The sequence below is a fragment of the Syngnathus typhle genome, linkage group LG16 (genome assembly GCF_033458585.1).
Source record: "Syngnathus typhle isolate RoL2023-S1 ecotype Sweden linkage group LG16, RoL_Styp_1.0, whole genome shotgun sequence".
In the NCBI taxonomy this organism is placed as follows: domain Eukaryota; kingdom Metazoa; phylum Chordata; class Actinopteri; order Syngnathiformes; family Syngnathidae; genus Syngnathus; species Syngnathus typhle.
Window position 1 is genome coordinate 3,135,914 of NC_083753.1, and position 17,416 is coordinate 3,153,329.

General features: G+C 50.6%; 1 protein-coding gene across 1 annotated transcript in view; it reads left to right on the top strand.

The window, feature by feature from the left end:
* Positions 1-2,972: 2,972 nt before the first annotated feature.
* akap6 (A kinase (PRKA) anchor protein 6) overlaps positions 2,973-17,416 on the top strand; it is a 41,645-nt gene continuing 27,201 nt past the window's right edge. Inside the window, exons 1-13 of the mRNA XM_061301930.1 lie at positions 2,973-3,100; positions 3,364-3,541; positions 4,673-4,714; positions 5,967-6,076; positions 6,143-6,290; positions 6,548-7,087; positions 7,167-7,334; positions 7,443-7,580; positions 7,654-7,779; positions 7,956-8,168; positions 9,236-9,358; positions 11,010-11,106; positions 11,185-11,339. Coding sequence (XP_061157914.1) covers positions 2,973-3,100; positions 3,364-3,541; positions 4,673-4,714; positions 5,967-6,076; positions 6,143-6,290; positions 6,548-7,087; positions 7,167-7,334; positions 7,443-7,580; positions 7,654-7,779; positions 7,956-8,168; positions 9,236-9,358; positions 11,010-11,106; positions 11,185-11,339 — 2,166 coding nt within the window. The remainder of the gene's footprint in view (positions 3,101-3,363; positions 3,542-4,672; positions 4,715-5,966; positions 6,077-6,142; positions 6,291-6,547; positions 7,088-7,166; positions 7,335-7,442; positions 7,581-7,653; positions 7,780-7,955; positions 8,169-9,235; positions 9,359-11,009; positions 11,107-11,184; positions 11,340-17,416) is intronic.

Genomic DNA, 17,416 nt, shown 5'->3' on the forward strand with positions numbered 1-17,416 from the left:
CCCATCACTGCAAGTCACTTGCACGCTCCAATGCACTAACCTTTCAGAATTACACAATTCTCATGGCAATAAAACTCTTCCATCAACTACATAGAAATTCTTTCCCACCTATAGTTAATTCACTCATCCCAGGCCGTAATGAAAGACAGGCCCGCATCACCCGCTCAGTTACACAGGACCTCATCCGAATCCCAGCATACCAAAACAATTTTGGTCATAACTCATTTATCCGCACATCTATTTTAATCTGGAATAAGATACCCCTTCAAATCAGATCCGCCACCTCTAGTATGCAATTTAAACGGCTATACACATATTTCTTAATAACAAACCAAACTTGCACCCATTAACAATAATATATATATATATATATATATATATATATATATATATATATATATATATATTGTATATATTGTATTGAAATGTATGTAATGTTATAGGAACCTGCTGTAAAACAGTTCTTGAACTGAGTCAGGCCAGTCCATGAAACTTTGATGTTACATGTCGACCTTTCCTTTAAATAAACAAACAAACAAACCCCGTGCGTTCTGCTGTCGCCATCACATCACCAGTGAGAAGTGTCACCAAGCCGACAAAAGTGACTATGCCAGATGCTATTCTGGCATTTTTTTTTTTAAATCTCATATGGCGTTGGATATCTTGCGAATAGGCCGCAGCTTTAAAAGAATGGAGACACCGCCGAAGCGTGAGTGCAAAAGAGGAAAAGGCTGCCAAGTCACACCACACAGGAGAATGTAGTAATGCCTGCCATATTTTGTCTTGAAAAAAAACAAATCGTTTCCCATCGTTTCCTGGCGTGGTGTCGTAGTTGTCATGTGCAGAAACAGCAGCAGGGAGCACTGCTTTGCCTAGAATGAAGGAGGATAGAGAGGTGTGTGCGTGTGTGTGTGTGTATGCGTGCGTGTGTGTGTGCGTGAGGAGGGCTTTCGTCCCTCCTCACACACACACACTCGTCACAGAGTGGAGTGCCGCAGCCTATCAACCAATCAGAAGGGACTACCACCCTCTCCATCCCATCCTTTTCAGTTACCAAGACAACAGGAGGTATCGTCTCCCTCCGGCTCGCACCCTCTCTCTCTCTCTCTGTCTCTCTCTCTGTCTCTCTCTGTCTCTCTCTCTCTCTCTGTGGCTCTCTGGCTCTCTCTGTGGCTCTGTGGCTCTCTGTAGCTCTCTTGTCTCTCTCTCTCGTTCCTTCTCTCTGCTGGTGTTTCCCGTCCTGAAGCTGCTGCATCATCGCTGAGCTTGGCTTTAGCATTAGCATCATGGCTGCTAGCGCTGCAGTGGGACCGACCTGACCACTGAGGGAGGTGCTTCCATCCGTTTGTTCGTCCTTTTTTCGATCATCCTCCATCCTTCTCGTCTGTGTGACCGCAGACAAGCATTACTCGTCTTCTCGCTTAGGGTGAGAGGAGCCAGCAGCACATGTGGTACGTATTCCTCGTTTGGCGTATTGGCCTAGGCACGACGGTGCCTTGGGGAGCTGGCGGAACAGGTGCAAGGAAAGGTCATGAAGGCCGGCGCCGGGCCGAGGGTTGGGTGACGCCCTAACTATTTCTTGAGCCAGCATTGTTCCAGCGCCACGCTGACAATGGCCGCACGGGCCGACACCTTGCGATTGTGGCCTAGTGCTCTGCATGTGGAGCAAACGTTTTTCCCGCACGCGTCGGCTCCTATCTTGACATCACATGCCGTTTGCCGCTTCTAGCGGCACGTCAATCCTTCCGACTGCATCGGGGTCACGTTAGGCCCACTGGGGCGGGGTCAGGGTGCCGGACTGAGGTTATCGTAGTGCAGATCAGAACTCAAACAAAAACCGAAGAAACTTTTCTCAAGAAAATTTGACAACAAAAAATGCTTTAAAAAAGGAAAACAAATAAACCTTTGCACAAAAAACTATTTACGATTGAGGGACCGTGTATTAGTGTTACTTGATGAGAAAAAAAAGAAAGCAAGGCTTGATTTTAAGGCGTCGTAAGAAGGTGTTGGTTGCGGAGAGTTTGGGATTGACCTGGGACCAGTCGGCGGGCAGTGGGAGGGACCTTGAGGGGAGGGGTGCGACAGTGAAACGGGGTGGAGCGCGGACTTGTCGCTGGTCACGCGGATGACGTGCGTAGACGGAAACGGAAATTGTCTGATTTAAATTGCTTTCAAATGTGCAGTCATGAACAGAATCAACGACACAAAATCTGAACATCCCAGATGAAGTCATGAGTAGGACCAAGAATGTCATCAATTGGAGACAATTGGGTCATGTCATTCTCTCATAGATTAGCTTAGTCTAGCCAAGCCTAGCCTAGCCTAGCCCACCTCAGGGGTGTCAGAAACAAGAGGCAACGGAAGCCGAGTGGGAAATTCAGTTCAGCAGAGGTCAGGATGGAGGACACAAAATGGCTGCTTGTGCTTTGTTTACTTGCCGCAGCCGAGCGTCAGGGCGTGGCTTGAGGGGTTGATATCATACGATGTCCAGCAAAAAGATGCCGTTGAAGCATCAGCGGTCACGATTTTGGCTGAGCTCACGGACCATTTTTGTGGAGCCGGTCTCTGTTGTGGGCGTCGCCGTGCTTGTGTGATGTCACGCCGAGATGCGTTTGGCGAGTCGCAAGGTCAGGGCCGAAATTCGCTTGACTGTGAAACGTCATCATTTTCCTGTCGCTGCTGTGTGTCCTTTTGCGAGATCTCACGCGTGCGTGTGTGTGGCTGTTTTTGAGATGACAGCGATGTCACCTGAGACCGCTTGGCGACGCCCCACCCCGATAAATGCTTTCATTCCAAATCCTCCCTTGAAAGGATTGGACTGAAGCGACAGTAGCACGTCATTTATCTGTGACGTGGTGTGTTGGCCCATTTCGCCGTGCCCGCTCACTCTCGGCAGTTTGTGTCGCTGCAGGCCCCGCCCATGATCACGATCCGTCCTTGCCGCCGTCAGTCACATCGTCCTCTTTGTCACCATGAGCGCGGTGGCCTTGTCGCCTTTGAGCCCAGAGACGCCATCCCCAATGCGCACCGTGGCCACACCCACTCCGGACCAGGGAGACCTGTGGTTAGTGAGCCCCGCGGCGGCCGACGTCGCCCACAGGTAAACAAGACTCGAGGGGATGAGGGCGATGACGATAACTGTAGCCTCCTGATGATGATGAAAATGAAGGTAGTGGTCGTGATGACGAGGAGGAGGGAGATGAAAAAGAATGCGATGAGGAGGATGTGAAGATAAGGATGATGAAGGAAAAAATAGTGAAGGCAGCCATGATGATGATGATGATGAAGAAGGCAATGCTATAGCAATTTACCAAGGTAAAGGTAGCGATGATGATGGTGCTGACCCTACCCTTTTTCCCGCAGGCCCGCCGAGAGGCGCCCACCGCCCGTGCAGGCGTGTGCCGACTGGCAGGTGCTGCTCCACCTGCCGCAGACGGAGGCGTGGCTTCGCACCAGCGGCGCCCACGTGACGCGACTGACGCGCTCGGTGGCGCAAGACGGCGACAACAGACACGTGGACGCGCATCTGCTGCAGCTCAAGGTAAACCGGCTTCATAACTCTCTGGACTGTCCTCATGCAAACATGTTGGAAAGCGCCTTTGGGATTTGGTCAGTTGATCCAGCGCAACGTGGAGAACCGACAAAAAGTGTGACGCTACGCGACTAAGGCCAGATTGGCTGTTTGGCGCTGCCTGCTGGTCAGGGAGTAGAAACCGCTCGGTGAAGCTCGCAGGCTACAAGGCGGCGCCCCGTCTTTCATATGCACTGAGAAAAGCAGCAAAGCACGGATAGAAAGTCATCACGAAAAGGCATTTTGCTTTGGCGCTTCGTGTACGCTTTGAATTTTGCTATAACAATCATCATCGCGACCGAGAGAACAAAATGCAAAGAGTTGAGTTGACCAGCGCTCTTACGTTCATATGGCGCCGCTTGGTGGTCGTTTGAATGAAATGCCTTTGCTCGTTCCAACAGCTGCATGAGGAAAGTCGCGGTCGCTCTGAGAGGGCAAGGGAACGCGCGGTGACGCAGCAACAATAGGAACACTTTCAACGTCAAAGATTATGTCCTTCACTTCCTAACCTCGCTTACTCCACAACTTGCACGCTGCGTCACAGTCTGTCTTTGTCTGTGCGTGTGCGCAGACGCTTGTGTCCTTGCCGCTGTTGTGTGGTGTGTAGTCGTCACAATAGTGTCTCTTTTACGGTGTTGTGCTACATCGTGTAAGGCTTTGTGTGTGTATTGTACTCATATGTGACTGTGTTTGCGTGTGTATTGTTGTGTTCCGATACATTGTGTGTGAGTGAGTGCGAGAGAGCGCTGCAGAGTTTGTTGTTACAATGTGTATTCGCATTGGAGGGGTGTCTGGGTGAGACGGGTCCCAAAATAACTTGCAACTGTTGCCCCCCCCCCCCCCTACCCCCCCCCCCCCCCCACACACACACACAGACACGCACACACACACAATAGAAGAAGCAGGTCAGCACGCACAGACTGTAACACGGAGTGAGTGCACGGCGGGCACGTGCTCTGCAAGTTTGCAACGTGGTGGCAACTTCTCATTTTCGACGACACAAAAAAGAAACACGCTCACGGTAAGAAACGCGGATTGGAAGGAGTCGTTGAATGGACTATGGGATGAGGTCACAACACCTTACCTGACATATCTTGTCAGTATGGAGCCTGGTTGCTACGGTTACGCTGGGAACAAAGAAAGGTGCGATTGGCCTTTGGAAATTCCTGAGGCACATCACAACGGGGATTGCATTCTTTCGACACTCATCTGTGCATGTGTGTGTGTGTGTATGCATGTATGTATGTGTGCGCGCACGCACAAGCCATGCGATCTGGATATTGCTCGCATTTGAAAATGTTAAGTTTGGGTTAGTTTTGGAATTCGATTTTTTATCAAATGAAAAATGCTCTGTGTAAAACTCCCGTGTGTGATGTCAGTTGACGGCGACGGCAGCAAATCTTGTTGGTTTGACTTCCTTTCACAAACATCACGATGCACCATGTTAGTTAGTTTTTGTGGTCCGCTGTTGAGCCGAGTTTCTGCGTTTTGGCTTTGGCACCACGTTGCCGCTGCTAAAGTCAAATTTCCAAATTCTTCCAAATTCAACCCTGGGCTTGCTGCCTTTGAAGCGGTTGGCGGTTTGAAGCTTATTGGCTGAAACGACGGCTGTCTTTGATGTTGACAAGGAGGACGGCGATCGGACCTGAAGTCCGCCCGCCTCACCAATGCCGTGGGCATGCAAATGCGTGTGCGTACGTGATGTGATTAGCAGCCAGCAGATATGAGATCCTACAAATGAGTTGCGATGGAAAGGAGAGACTTGCTCTTCATTGAAAGGGATTGGGCGGTTCTTGACGTCCCGGTGGGTTGTTTTAATGTTTGTTCTCCGTCAAGCGTGCCGGCCCCTGGCACGCGAGGCTTTGATGCTTTCGTTTGATGCCGTCGTAGCCTCCAAATTGGTTTGACCCTGAGCAACGCCAGGCCAGGCTGAGGAGACGCAGAGGAAAGATGCGATTGGCTGGTCTTCTCAGCACATAAAGGAAGGCACTCGAAAGGCGTCTGGCGCCGGTCTGGGTTCCCCGGACTTCCGTGACCCACATCCCGGGCTGGCTTGACTCATGTGGCCGCAAAGGTCATCTAATTTTGGTGCTCGCCTGCCTGCCGCAGTATTTTTACCCGCTTGGCACTCAGCCAGAAATTCATGAGGACAGTGAGCCTCACCTCGCCTTTGATTCTGGTTTCTGAGTTGGCCATATCAAAATGAGAGCGAATCTCAACACCGCTGCGTGTTCGCTGCACGTCTGCTTGCCTGAAAGCGGGAAGCAAGTCCATGCCAAAGTGAGCCACCCTTTGATTTGGGAACATAGCGCACACTCATACGCTCACGTGGACGGTTCCGCAGCATGCATGCTCGTGATGTCCGACCGTTTACCCTCGCGTTTGTCTCATTCAGGACATCTGCGAGGACATCTCTGACCACGTGGAGCAGATCCACGCTCTTCTGGAGACAGAGTTGTCGCTCAAGCTTCTGTCATACTCTGTTAACATCATAGTGGACATCAGGTGAGCGACTCCCCCCGACTGCCCCTCCCCCCCAGCCTCTGATGCCTCTTGTCCGTGTGCGCTCAGGACTGTGCAGCTTCTGTGGCACCAGCTGCGGGTTTCCGTTCTGGTTCTAAGGGAGCGTCTCCTTCGGGGTCTGCAGGACCCCAACGGAAACTTCACCAGGCAGACCGACATTCTGCAGGCCTTCAGCCAGGACCAGGACCAAAACCAGGTGCGTCCGACAGTCACAAACATGCACTTATCAGATGTCATTGGGAACATCCAAAAGTTTGGAGCACAAGAGAGGAGGCATGGACAGAAAAGGTTGAGGTGGCATGTCCATGAAGGAAGGACTTATTCAAACAAAATGAACCATGGTAAAAAGTGGCTGAGAAGAGGCGCTATGTTGTGAACCAATGGTGTCAAAATGCAAGCTCGGCGGTTCGCCCGCCACCTTCTGGTCCTCACCGAGTTGCTCTCATCCTTCAGACTCGGCGCCTTGACGCCCTGACCGACGTGGACGATTGCGGTCGGCTGACCATCCGCTGCAGTCAGGACTACTTCTCTCTGGACTGTGGCATCACGGCCTACGAACTCAGCGACTACAACGAGCCCGAGTCCCGGGAAAAGCATAAGACGGACGCTGCCCCGGAGTCCGAGGAGGTCGCCACAGCCGACGTGCAAAAGAAGCAGGAATCCCAACGGCCAAAGCACCACGACCCGGGAGCCCATCCAAGCGAGGCTGCAAAGTCAAAGAGAGCCGTGCTGATCTTGGACGACAGCGGGCTCTCTGAACTACAAATCCAGGCCCGGCTTCATCCTCTCATGGATCTTCTGATGGATCCTCTGGTGGATCCTCTGGTGGATCCACTGGTGGATCCTCTGGGGCATCCTCGAATGGATCCTCGGGTGGATCCTCAGATGGATTCTCGGGTGGATCCTCTGGTAGTGCCAGAACGCTCCGAGCTCTGGCTGGAGCTGGACTCCGTTTGTCCCGAAAATACTTCAGAAGATGTCCAGCACCTGAAGGTTAGTATCCCTTGCAGATTCCAAATGTGTTTGTCATCTGCTGCCGTGCGCCAGGTTTCATCCCATCGCCTTTCGTAAGGTCGTAGACTTCGGCAGCATCCGACGAGCTGGCGCAATGGCAAACAAGAGGCTTTTGGAAGTCTCCCCGCTTCCGCAGAGAAACAGTGTGGACCCTCACGGTGACTCTGATTGCTCGGCGCTGTCCCCCATTGGGGATTGGGTCCTGTCCTCGGAGCCCAGAGCAAAGGTGAGCGACGGTTTATTTCTGAGTGGTCTGTCTTTGGCTCTGTGGATCACTCACGACACCCCCCCCCCCCCCCCCCACCACCACCACCACCACCACCACCACCACCAGGAGGAGCTGCGGGCATCCTCAGAGGCCAGTCCAGACAAGGAGCACTGGTACGGCTCTGACGAGTTCCTGGCGCTACCCGCTCAGATCCACAAGACTGAACTTTTGGCCCTCAACCTGGAGAGTCTGTCTCAGGCGCTGGTGTGTGGACGTTTCTTATCCTGATGCTCTTTTCCATTATCCTCAATTGATTTGATTGATTCTGTTGTTGCAGGGACCCAGTGCCGAAGAGCTTGGCCCCGGCGCTTTGCAGGACGTGGACGACTGGGATTTGACTGAACTCAACCAGGATGCCTGGGATTCGACTGAGAGTGGAGAAGACGTTCCTTCTCCACCGCTGGTATGCTTTTTGCTGGACTTTGGAGTGGAATTTGTTCCGTTGCTAAACTTGTTAGGCAATTTCCATGACATGAATATTGACATCCATCAAAAAAGAAAAGAAGAACAGTGAAGAATTTGCGAATTTGTCAAATTAAGTCTAATCAGGTCTTGCCGACCCCTCCCTCCATCCTCCAGGGTCCGGTCGGGCACGACCCCCTGGGCCGCCTTAGCCCTGCCTCCTCCAGCGACTCACTAGATGAAAGCATTCAGTCAGGCCAACTAAGCGAGCCACTGTCTGAAGAAGGGCGGGAGCCTGCGCCGGATAGACGAGGGACCGCCACTCTGACGCGGCGGCTTCTGGAGGACACGGGCCAGTACAGAAATCCAGGCGTGTGGAACAAGATGGAGGTCAGCAACCCAACCGGGACAAAGCTCGATATTATCATTATTGTCAAATTGTATGATTGTTTGCATGTTCTCCCTGTGCCTGCGTGGGGTTTCCTCCCACATTCCAAAGACACACATGGCAATTTGGTTTCAAAAAGACGACGGTAATGTTCGTGATGGATGGGGGCATCATTCGTCATCCGTGTCGGCCGCAAAGGTCACCATTGATTGGGAGTCACCTGCTCGACAAGGCCGTGCACTAATCGCTCATATCCGTCCTATCGAATATGGCCAAATGTCAAAACGCCGAAGATTTGCTGCATCTCGAATGAGAGCGTGCTCACTCGCTCACCGATTTTCATTTGCGACTCCTTCATATTGAGAAGTTCCTCTACATTTCTTTGCCGTGTGACTTGTCTCTTCAGAAGAAACTCACTTTCTCCTTTGAGCCCTTGAGTTGAGCAGGGCCGGCGCTCGGGTGTGCTGTGCTCAAGCAAATGCCACACTCTTTGACAGTTTTCTTGCTGCTAAAGGATTTGCAATCACTCTGATAATGAGCATTCTCAACGTCATCTTGTTTGCCTTGGACGGAAGGGAGAAAATGGGCAGTGAAAAAACAAGCCAAGATCAAAACAAAAAGCTCAAAATCCGATGAAGCGAATTGACCCGCTTGAGCAAAAAAAAAACAAAACATGTCCAAAGCAACAAAATGGGGAATTGGCCGCCTGTCGTCTTTTTTCTTTTACTTCCCCTGCTGCATCTGTGCATGAGCAATTTAATTGAGCCATTTTAGCTTACTCCTTTGCACTTGGTCAAAATAGATAGGCACGTACAAGAGCACTTGAGCATCTCGCAAAAATCCTCAACAAAATTTCTGTCACTTTTGTACTTGCAAACATTTCAATTGGCGTGAGTCGTTTCAATCACGGGATGAAGGTTCTGCTCGTTTTGTGCCTGCTAACACGAGCGTGCTGCCTCTTCTCAAGTCAGCCAGCAGGTGGCGCTGCGCGTCTATCAACTCTTCTGGTTTTGATGCTCGAGAGCCCACTGCTTGCTCACAGTGAAATTGTGACACTGGTTGTTCTCAGGAGTTCATGCGACGGCTGGACGGGTTCATCGGCTGGCTGCAGGAAGCGCTGGAGAGCACCAGCAACTGGGCGCCACCCGCCGCCCGCTTGGACGCGCTCAAGAGCTACTTGGACACCCACTTGGTCAGCACGCACGCACTCGCGCACACATTTGTGAGGCTGCTCAGACGCAATCGCCAAGGTCAGCTCATGAAAAGAAAAGAAAATATTTCCCGCAGCCTCTCGTGGCAAATCAACTCAAGCAGAGAATCTGCAAAGTTGAATCGCAAGCATTTTTGAAGAACAAAGACAAAAGTCTCGGGCTGCATCGACCGATGAACTGGTTTGCATTTTGTTGATGAATCATTGAATGGGATCCAATCCAAACCATCCAAACGTGTTTTCATTTCCATCCCGTGAAGACGATACTCAGCATGACAACCTGAGCGTTGTGCAAATCGGAACTCAACAAAAGAGTACAATTTCCAAGAAATGATTTCGGACGACTCGTCGTCATCAGCTTCTTGCTTTTCTCATCTTATCATTTTGTCTAATGCGATCAAGTTTCGAATCGAAGGATGCATTTCTTTGCCCTTTTCATCAACCTTTCAGTGGTGATTTTCTTCTTTCTTGTCTTCTCCTTCTTGTGGATGGTCATTCCCCCCTTTTGCACACACTGCTGCGTCTCATCTTTCCTGATCACTCGTCTCACTCTCCTCCAATTTGCATCACGTTCCTCTACCTTCTCTTCTTTTTTTAATGGCACATTTGATCCGCCTATTTAAAGGACCGCCTGAACGCACACAAGCACTGACAACGCTGTCGCTCTTGATTTTACTTGATTTTCTAGGGAAAAAGAAAAACAGACAACAATCAGCTACACACATCCGGACCCACGCCGAAGCGACACCAAACATTCGTCATGCAAAATTCGAAACGCAAAAAACATTTTATTTGCATTGTTTAAAGAAAATAGATACAAACAGCCCTGTTTTCGACACACACACATGCGCGCACACACACAACTATTTGCATACATTTGCATGTTCCTGGACAGACTTCCAAATGAGCATCTATTAACGCAGCAGAACATCACGCACACGCGCACACACACACACACACGCACACACGCACACACACACTTGGCTTATGTGGATGCTTGTTTAGCCGTGCGCATGTGTTTAGGTGCTCGCTTGTTGCGTGTCCCCCGCGTGTTGCGTGTTTCAGCAGCACACCCCGTTAGCGAAGGTTAGCTTCAATTAGGATCGGCGCGCGTGTCTCGGAAGCAAACGAAATTTTACGCACCTAGCTAAACGGCTAGTAGCGCTTTGCGGCACCACACTGTGTCACTGCGCGTGTCTGATAGTCACACTCACACTTTGTAGTTGTTAGCGTGCGCCAGCGTGCTTAGTTGCCTGTTTATCACTTGATGTCGTGTTTGACGCACACGCCAGCGGTGTCGTCGATCGCAATTTCCTTTGGCCAGTTGTTTGTTGAAAGCGCGGCACAAGGGACGAGCAGCTCGTTTGATTCAGTTGACTCGTTGACTCTGTCGTTACGCGCTACACTCACTTTTGTCGTCAACTCGCTGACGGGATCGAGCGTCTTGGCGATGGTGCCCGCTGCACCATGAAGTGCACCAAAGGTAGAAAAGCGCCAGACAAGCAACAGCCCATTTAGCAGAAGTTGGTGCAGGATTTGGCGCCTTGCCCGTTGAGTAACCATGCGTCCATTATCTCTGCCCGTTTTGTCCCTCTGAATGTGGACAGCAGCCTCTTGTACGATGTGTTTGCAGACGTTCAAAGTCAACGTGGACAGCCACAGCACACTGCAAGAGCGCATCATGGAGGATGGGAGGGCATTGCTCGCCATCATACCTGCCCAGCAATCAGGTACATGCTCATAGTGCATTAATGAGAGTTATATTTGGGTGAACCTTGATGGCGTTGATGTTCCTTTTTTGCCCTCAGAACTGCGCGGCATCCTGCACATGGTCTCGGGTCAGTGGGACCAGCTCCAGCTTCAGATCCGCCGCCAGCACGCTTGGATGCTGCGTGCCCTGCGCCAGGTTTCTGCGCGCCTGCTGCAGCACGCTGGTCCGTTGCAGCGAGACGACGACCTGCGGGTAAGAACGCCGCCCTTGCCAACGTGCTTTTGTTTAGTTTTGCCAGATGCAGGGCCTTACCATTTGCGTCCTCATCGTTGTCTTGGCCTCATGTCTCACGCGGTGTGTATTGAACGTGACCTCGACGGAACAGCGGCGCCGTGGTCGACTCGCGGTCAATATTGGAAATTATCAAAGCGCCTTTGAGATCGAAAAATGATCCGACGACTTGCATCGCTACATCTCGCGTTGTACGCGACACGCAGAAGCCTCCCGACGCGTACACACGAGGATCAACTCAATTAAAGGAGGAACACTCCTCAGTTCATCAAGCCACTAGCAGTCAGCTCTCCGTCCGTCCATCTACAATCTTAATAATGGCCCAGCCACCAAATTGTTCCTTCCTCGGCTCTCGGCGTCGCGCTTGCATCTCTGCCCGCATTGCTCCGATTCATGTAAATGTCAGGAAATATCACAGTCGGGGTTGTAGTATTAGGCGCCTAGGAGAAGATACACTCATGTCGGCAAGTAGAGCGCTCCTACAAGACCACCGGCGTGGGGATTAGCACGCATACGCAACCCATCGGCAGCGTGTCGCCACATTTGAAGGATTTGCCGTGCATGCGCGACCATTGCCGAGTAACATCTGCTGTGTTTTGTTGCATATTGAAGACGGCGGTAAAGGTTGCGTGAGAGCGAGTAAGCGAGTGAGGTGTTTGGTAGCCGCAGCGGCCTCATATTCAACAGCTTAGTGGGATTTGTCTGGCAAGGGGAAGGGATGTGCTCGGCCTTCTGAGAGGAGAGCAATGGCTCCTCCCAAGAAGACGACAAGCAGGGGTGCGTGATGGCTCATATTGCAACACACACAAAAAAGACACACAAACTTGATGTCTAGCTTTTGTTCAATGGTGCACTGTTTAGTGTGTCTTTGTTGATGGAGGGCAGCAAATATTGAAGGAAAAGTGATCCCACAGCCTGAGCTGTGCTCGTGCCCATGCGTGTACACGCTTATCAGTGCACCTGGTTAAGACAGCATGATGTCCTCGGCATCTATTTCACCCCACAGACCACAACGACTGTGTGCGCGCACGTGAGTGACTCTGTGTTTGTGTGTGTGTGAGAGCGAGAGAGACAGATACAGTTAAGTATGAACTTCAAACGGGACTGAGTTGACTTCCAAGTGGGGATAAAGCGAAAAGAGCGTCAAGATTGTTTGCGTGCGACTCATTACAGTAATGTCCTGAGGTTATTGCAATCTCCCAAAAACCAAATTAGGGCCCGTCGGACTCCTGGCTGATACCTGCAACAACCAATCAGACGCTGGCACTTCACTTTCCATCATTTAAGATTAATCTTGGAGCTCCGTGTTGCTGTTAATCCGCACGCGGCGGCAAAGTCGCCGTCACGTGTGATGTATGGCATGTGCTGGCGGCAACAGCGCAGGTATCCACGCGCAGACACGCAAATGAATACGAGAAGGCCATGCATAAAACATCATGTTCAAATCGTGTCACGCAAACAAAACTTTTTTTCAAAAGATGAATTTAGTCACGCTTGACTTTGAGAGTAACATTTGCCGCGACGCGACACGCTTGAATTAAAAGCAGCCATGACACTAAAAAGTGTCATTCGGACCTCGCAAAACAATTCTGTCCGAAGGGCCCGTTTAGACTCGGGCTCCCCTTGAAGCCAACTCGACGTGACATCATTGAGTCATATAGCTGACGCAACCCCAAGTTGACGATGGATCCCGCAAAGCGTCCCGACTCTCACCGTCGGAACACGAAGCCTAAATTGGGAGCAGCTGGGCTGGGCCGGGCCGGGCACAACGACCGTCTGCCAAGCCCTTGCCCGAATCCAATTTGCAAAAAAAAGAGGGAGGTGCTTTGAGAAAAACAGAGTTTGGCTCAGTCCACACCAACGCCTCTGTGTGCATGTGTGGAACATTGGCTTCCATCTATTTTTCATTAGGGAGTGTGGAGAAATAATTCAACTCACACGCACAAACGCACGCACACACACACTCGCTTGTAGATGTAAACATTTGCGCACGCCAATGCGGACGGACACACACACGCGTCGTCCTGATGACTCAATTACAACTCCCCCTCGTCGTCCTCGCCCCAACCCCCACCCCCCGCCGCTCTCAAAGCCAATCAAAACCACATTTCAACCTTGTTTCACTTCTTTGTATTCACACACGCTTGCTCGCTGGCACACGACGGTTGATTTGCACACTTTTAGAAAGCCAACCAAATCTACATGTTCCATAAGCTAACAAGTCAAAAGTCTATAATGGATGGATGGATGGACAAAGACAATTTAATTGAAATGGATGGAGGGATGGGTGATGCCGATGTCATCTCGGCTCCCAGACTCAGCATAAGGCAGGGGTGGGCAAACTTTTTGACTCGCGGGCCGGACTGGGTTCTAAATTTGGACCGGAGGGCCGAACCAGGAGCAGATGGACGTAGGCTTTGTGTGAAGTCATATAAGCGACCTGTAAAGGTCATTGCATAAAAGATTTTGGCCTTTAGTAGGTAGTAAAGCATGGATATTCCAAACAAGTTTTTTGAAAACAAATGCATTTATTAACAGCATTAAATTTTTTTTAATAATAATTCACTAAAAAACTGCTGATTCTCATAAAATACGACACTGTTATTATGAATAACAGTCTCCATCACTTCAGTGCCTGCAGGTCAGATTAATGAAAGATGTTTATCTTATGAGATCACATCAAACGGCAAACATTCTGACCAAATATATCATCTTGAAGAATCGGTGAAAGCATACATCCAAATAAAGTCATCAAAACAGCAACACGGTGAGGGGTATCTGAAAATCAGAGCAGAGTTTTAACTCACAAACACTTGGTAACAGAGGTGAGGAAACGGGAAACACTTCCTTAAAGTAAGCCTTAAGAACTTTACAGGTTAAGATTAGTCGCAAATAGGTGGTGCATCAATGTCCTTGAGCATCCTGCATTGTTTGAAAATGAGAATGGTCGCTAGTTTCAATCCCTGCTATGTGTACAAATCATATTCAAAATGCATTTTTTTACAATAAACTTGAGAGCCTCCCGTTCATTTTCAGTGGGAACAGTGTTGTTGGTCTCCCTTTTTTGCTAGTGCGTCATAGTCTGGAGTAAAATTTGTTGTGGCAATTCTTAGGAGAGATCCGAGGTGTTGGTCCGTTTACCTCGATCTGTGATGGGTTGATGTTGATGTGGCTGAACGTCACGTCGCGTACGTCGAGCCAAATTGGCCACTCTCTTTTAAACGCTCGGCACTGCTTTTCCTTGGGCGACTCATTTTAATGGAAGGATTCCAGGGGAAGGTTTGTGGGCGGCTTTAGCGCAAAACTGCATCTGAAAGCTCAGCGCGCGAATTACAAGAATGCAGATGTCACAGCCCACGATCTAAATTCGGGACTGATACGAATAGAGCGAGAGTGCGCCATGTCCGTACTACTGAGTACGTACACGCACTTGTGAGTGTGCGCCAAGCTTTCTGACACGGCTTCCGGTAGTGAATGCGCAGGCGAGCGCTTCGCCATCTACTGGGGAAACGCAGTCATTGCAGGCAAAATGACCAAAAAAAAAAAAAGTTTAATAATACAATTTGTTCAGGGTCGGCGGGCCGGATTAAACGGTCCCGTGGGCCGGATGTGGCCCGCGGGCCGTAGTTTGCCCACCCCTGGCATAAGGGCATAGATGAACTTAGACTTAGACAGACTTTATTGTCATTTTGTAAACACTCAGTGCACACAAAACGAAATTACGTTGCATACGGCTCTCAACAAAGGAATGACATTTCGGCTGGATAAAAAGTGACATTTCTATATAAATATGAAATAAGATAAGATAAATAAGACAAATATGAAGTGCAGCAATGAAGGAAACAAAAACAGTATTTACAAAGTGCGCAGGGGAATGCTAGGCTGACTGTTCAACAGTCTGACGACAGTAGGGAAAAAACTATTGCAGAACCTGGTAGACCTGCAGCGGATGCTGCGAAACCTCTTCCCAGAGGGTAGCAGGGAGAACAATCCTTGGTGGGGGTGTGATGGGTCACTAATAATATTTCGGGCTCGGGACACGCAGCGCTGGGATGACAAGTCCTGAATGGAGGGAAGAGGAGCCCCGATGATCCTCTCTGCTGTCCTCACCACTCTCATTACGTTCTTCCAATCGGAGGTGCTGCAACCCCCACACCACACCGAGAGACAGCTGGTCAGAATGCTCTCTATGGTGCTTCGGTAGAACGTCCTCATGATGGGTGGGGGCAGGTGGGCTCTCCTCATCCTCCGCAGGTAGTACAATCGCTTCTGTGCCATCTTGACCAGTGTCGTGGTGGTCCCAGTCCAGGTGAGGTCGTCTGTGATGTGGACCCCCAGGAATTTAGTGCTGCTGACCACCACATCTGAGCTGTTGATGATCAGTGGAGCGTGGTGCGGCTGGTTCTTCCTGAAGTCGACGATGATCTCCTTCGTCTTCTCCGCATTCAGGATCAGGCCATTGTCTCTGCACCAGCCCACCAACTGCTCCACCTCCTCCCTATAGTCCAGGTCGTCGTTATCGCTGATGAGGCCCACCACCGTTGTGTCGTCTGCAAACTTCACAATGTGATTGGTGGTGAACCTGGGGACGCAGTCGTGTGTCATCAGGGTGAACAGCAGGGGGCTCAGGACGCAGCCCTGAGGGGAGCCTGTGCTGACGGTGATGACATCTGAGGTGTTCTGTCCGACCCGGACTGACTGAGGTCTGTTGGTGAGGAAGTCTAGCAGCCAGTTCCGAAGGGGGGTGCCGAAGCCCAGGCGTTCCAGTTTTCCCACTAGATGCTGTGGAATGATGGTGTTAAACGCTGAACTGAAGTCCAGGAACAGCAACCGCACGTGGGTGTTCCTCTCCTCCAGGTTAGCCAGGCTCAGGTGAAGAACGGAGGAGATGGCATCCTCAGTAGAGCGATTCTTCCGGTAGGCAAACTGGAACGGGTTGAATGTCGGCGGGAGTCTGGAGACAAATTGGTCTTTGACCAGCTTTTCGAAGCACTTCATCATGATGGGAGTCTGCGCCACAGGTCTGTAGTCATTGAATGAGGTGATTTGAGGTTTCTTTGGCACCGGAATGATGGAGGCAGCCTTGAAGCATACAGGCACTGTGGCTTGGCCCAGCGAGATGTTAAAAATGTCTGTGATGACACCAGCCAGCTGACCTGCACATTCCTTTAACACCCACCCAGGTATGCTATCAGGGCCTGGGGCCTTACGTGGGTTGACTCTCTTCAGAGTCTTCAACACGTCGGCTGAGTCAAGGCAGAGTGCCTCCTCATCCTGATGGGGAACAGATTTAACTGCCGGAGTGCCGTTCAGTGCCTCAAACCGCCCAAAGAAGTTGTTCAGACCATTCAGGAAGTCAGCATCAACCTCACCCACCGGAGGGGAGGGTAGGTTGTAGTCAGTAATCGCCCGTATGCCTTGCCACATGCTCCTGGTGTTATTAGCGTCGTGGAAAAAATCCTGTATTTTTCGACTGTGGCTTCGCTTCGCTAACCTTATGGCACGGTTCAAGTTAGCTCTCACTGTCCTCAGTGCCTTCTTGTCGCCAGACTTGAAGGCAGTGTTCCGTGCTCGCAGCGTATGACGAACCTCCTCAGTCATCCAGGGTCGTTGGTTGGCTCGGGTGATGATGTTCTTAGTGGTACTGACGTCCTCGGCGCATTTGTAGATGTAGGCTGACACAGTCATGGCGTACTCATCAATGTCGACCTGATTGTCATATGTTGCTGCTGATCTGAACATGTCCCAGTCAGAGCACTCAAAGCAGTCCTGGAGCACCTCCATGGCCCCCTCAGACCACACCCTCACCTGCTTCACTGTAGGTTTTGCTCTGATCAGCAGGGGCCTGTAAGCAGGGATTAGCTTTACAGATAGGTGGTCTGAAGAGCCGAGGTGGGGGCGGGGGGCTGCTCTGAATGCATCTTTTATATTTGTATAAACCAAGTCCAGAGTGTTCTCTCCCCGAGTTGGAAAATCCACGTGTTGGTAAAAATGAGGGAGAATAGTTTTCATGTTAGCTTGGTTAAAGTCCCCAGCAA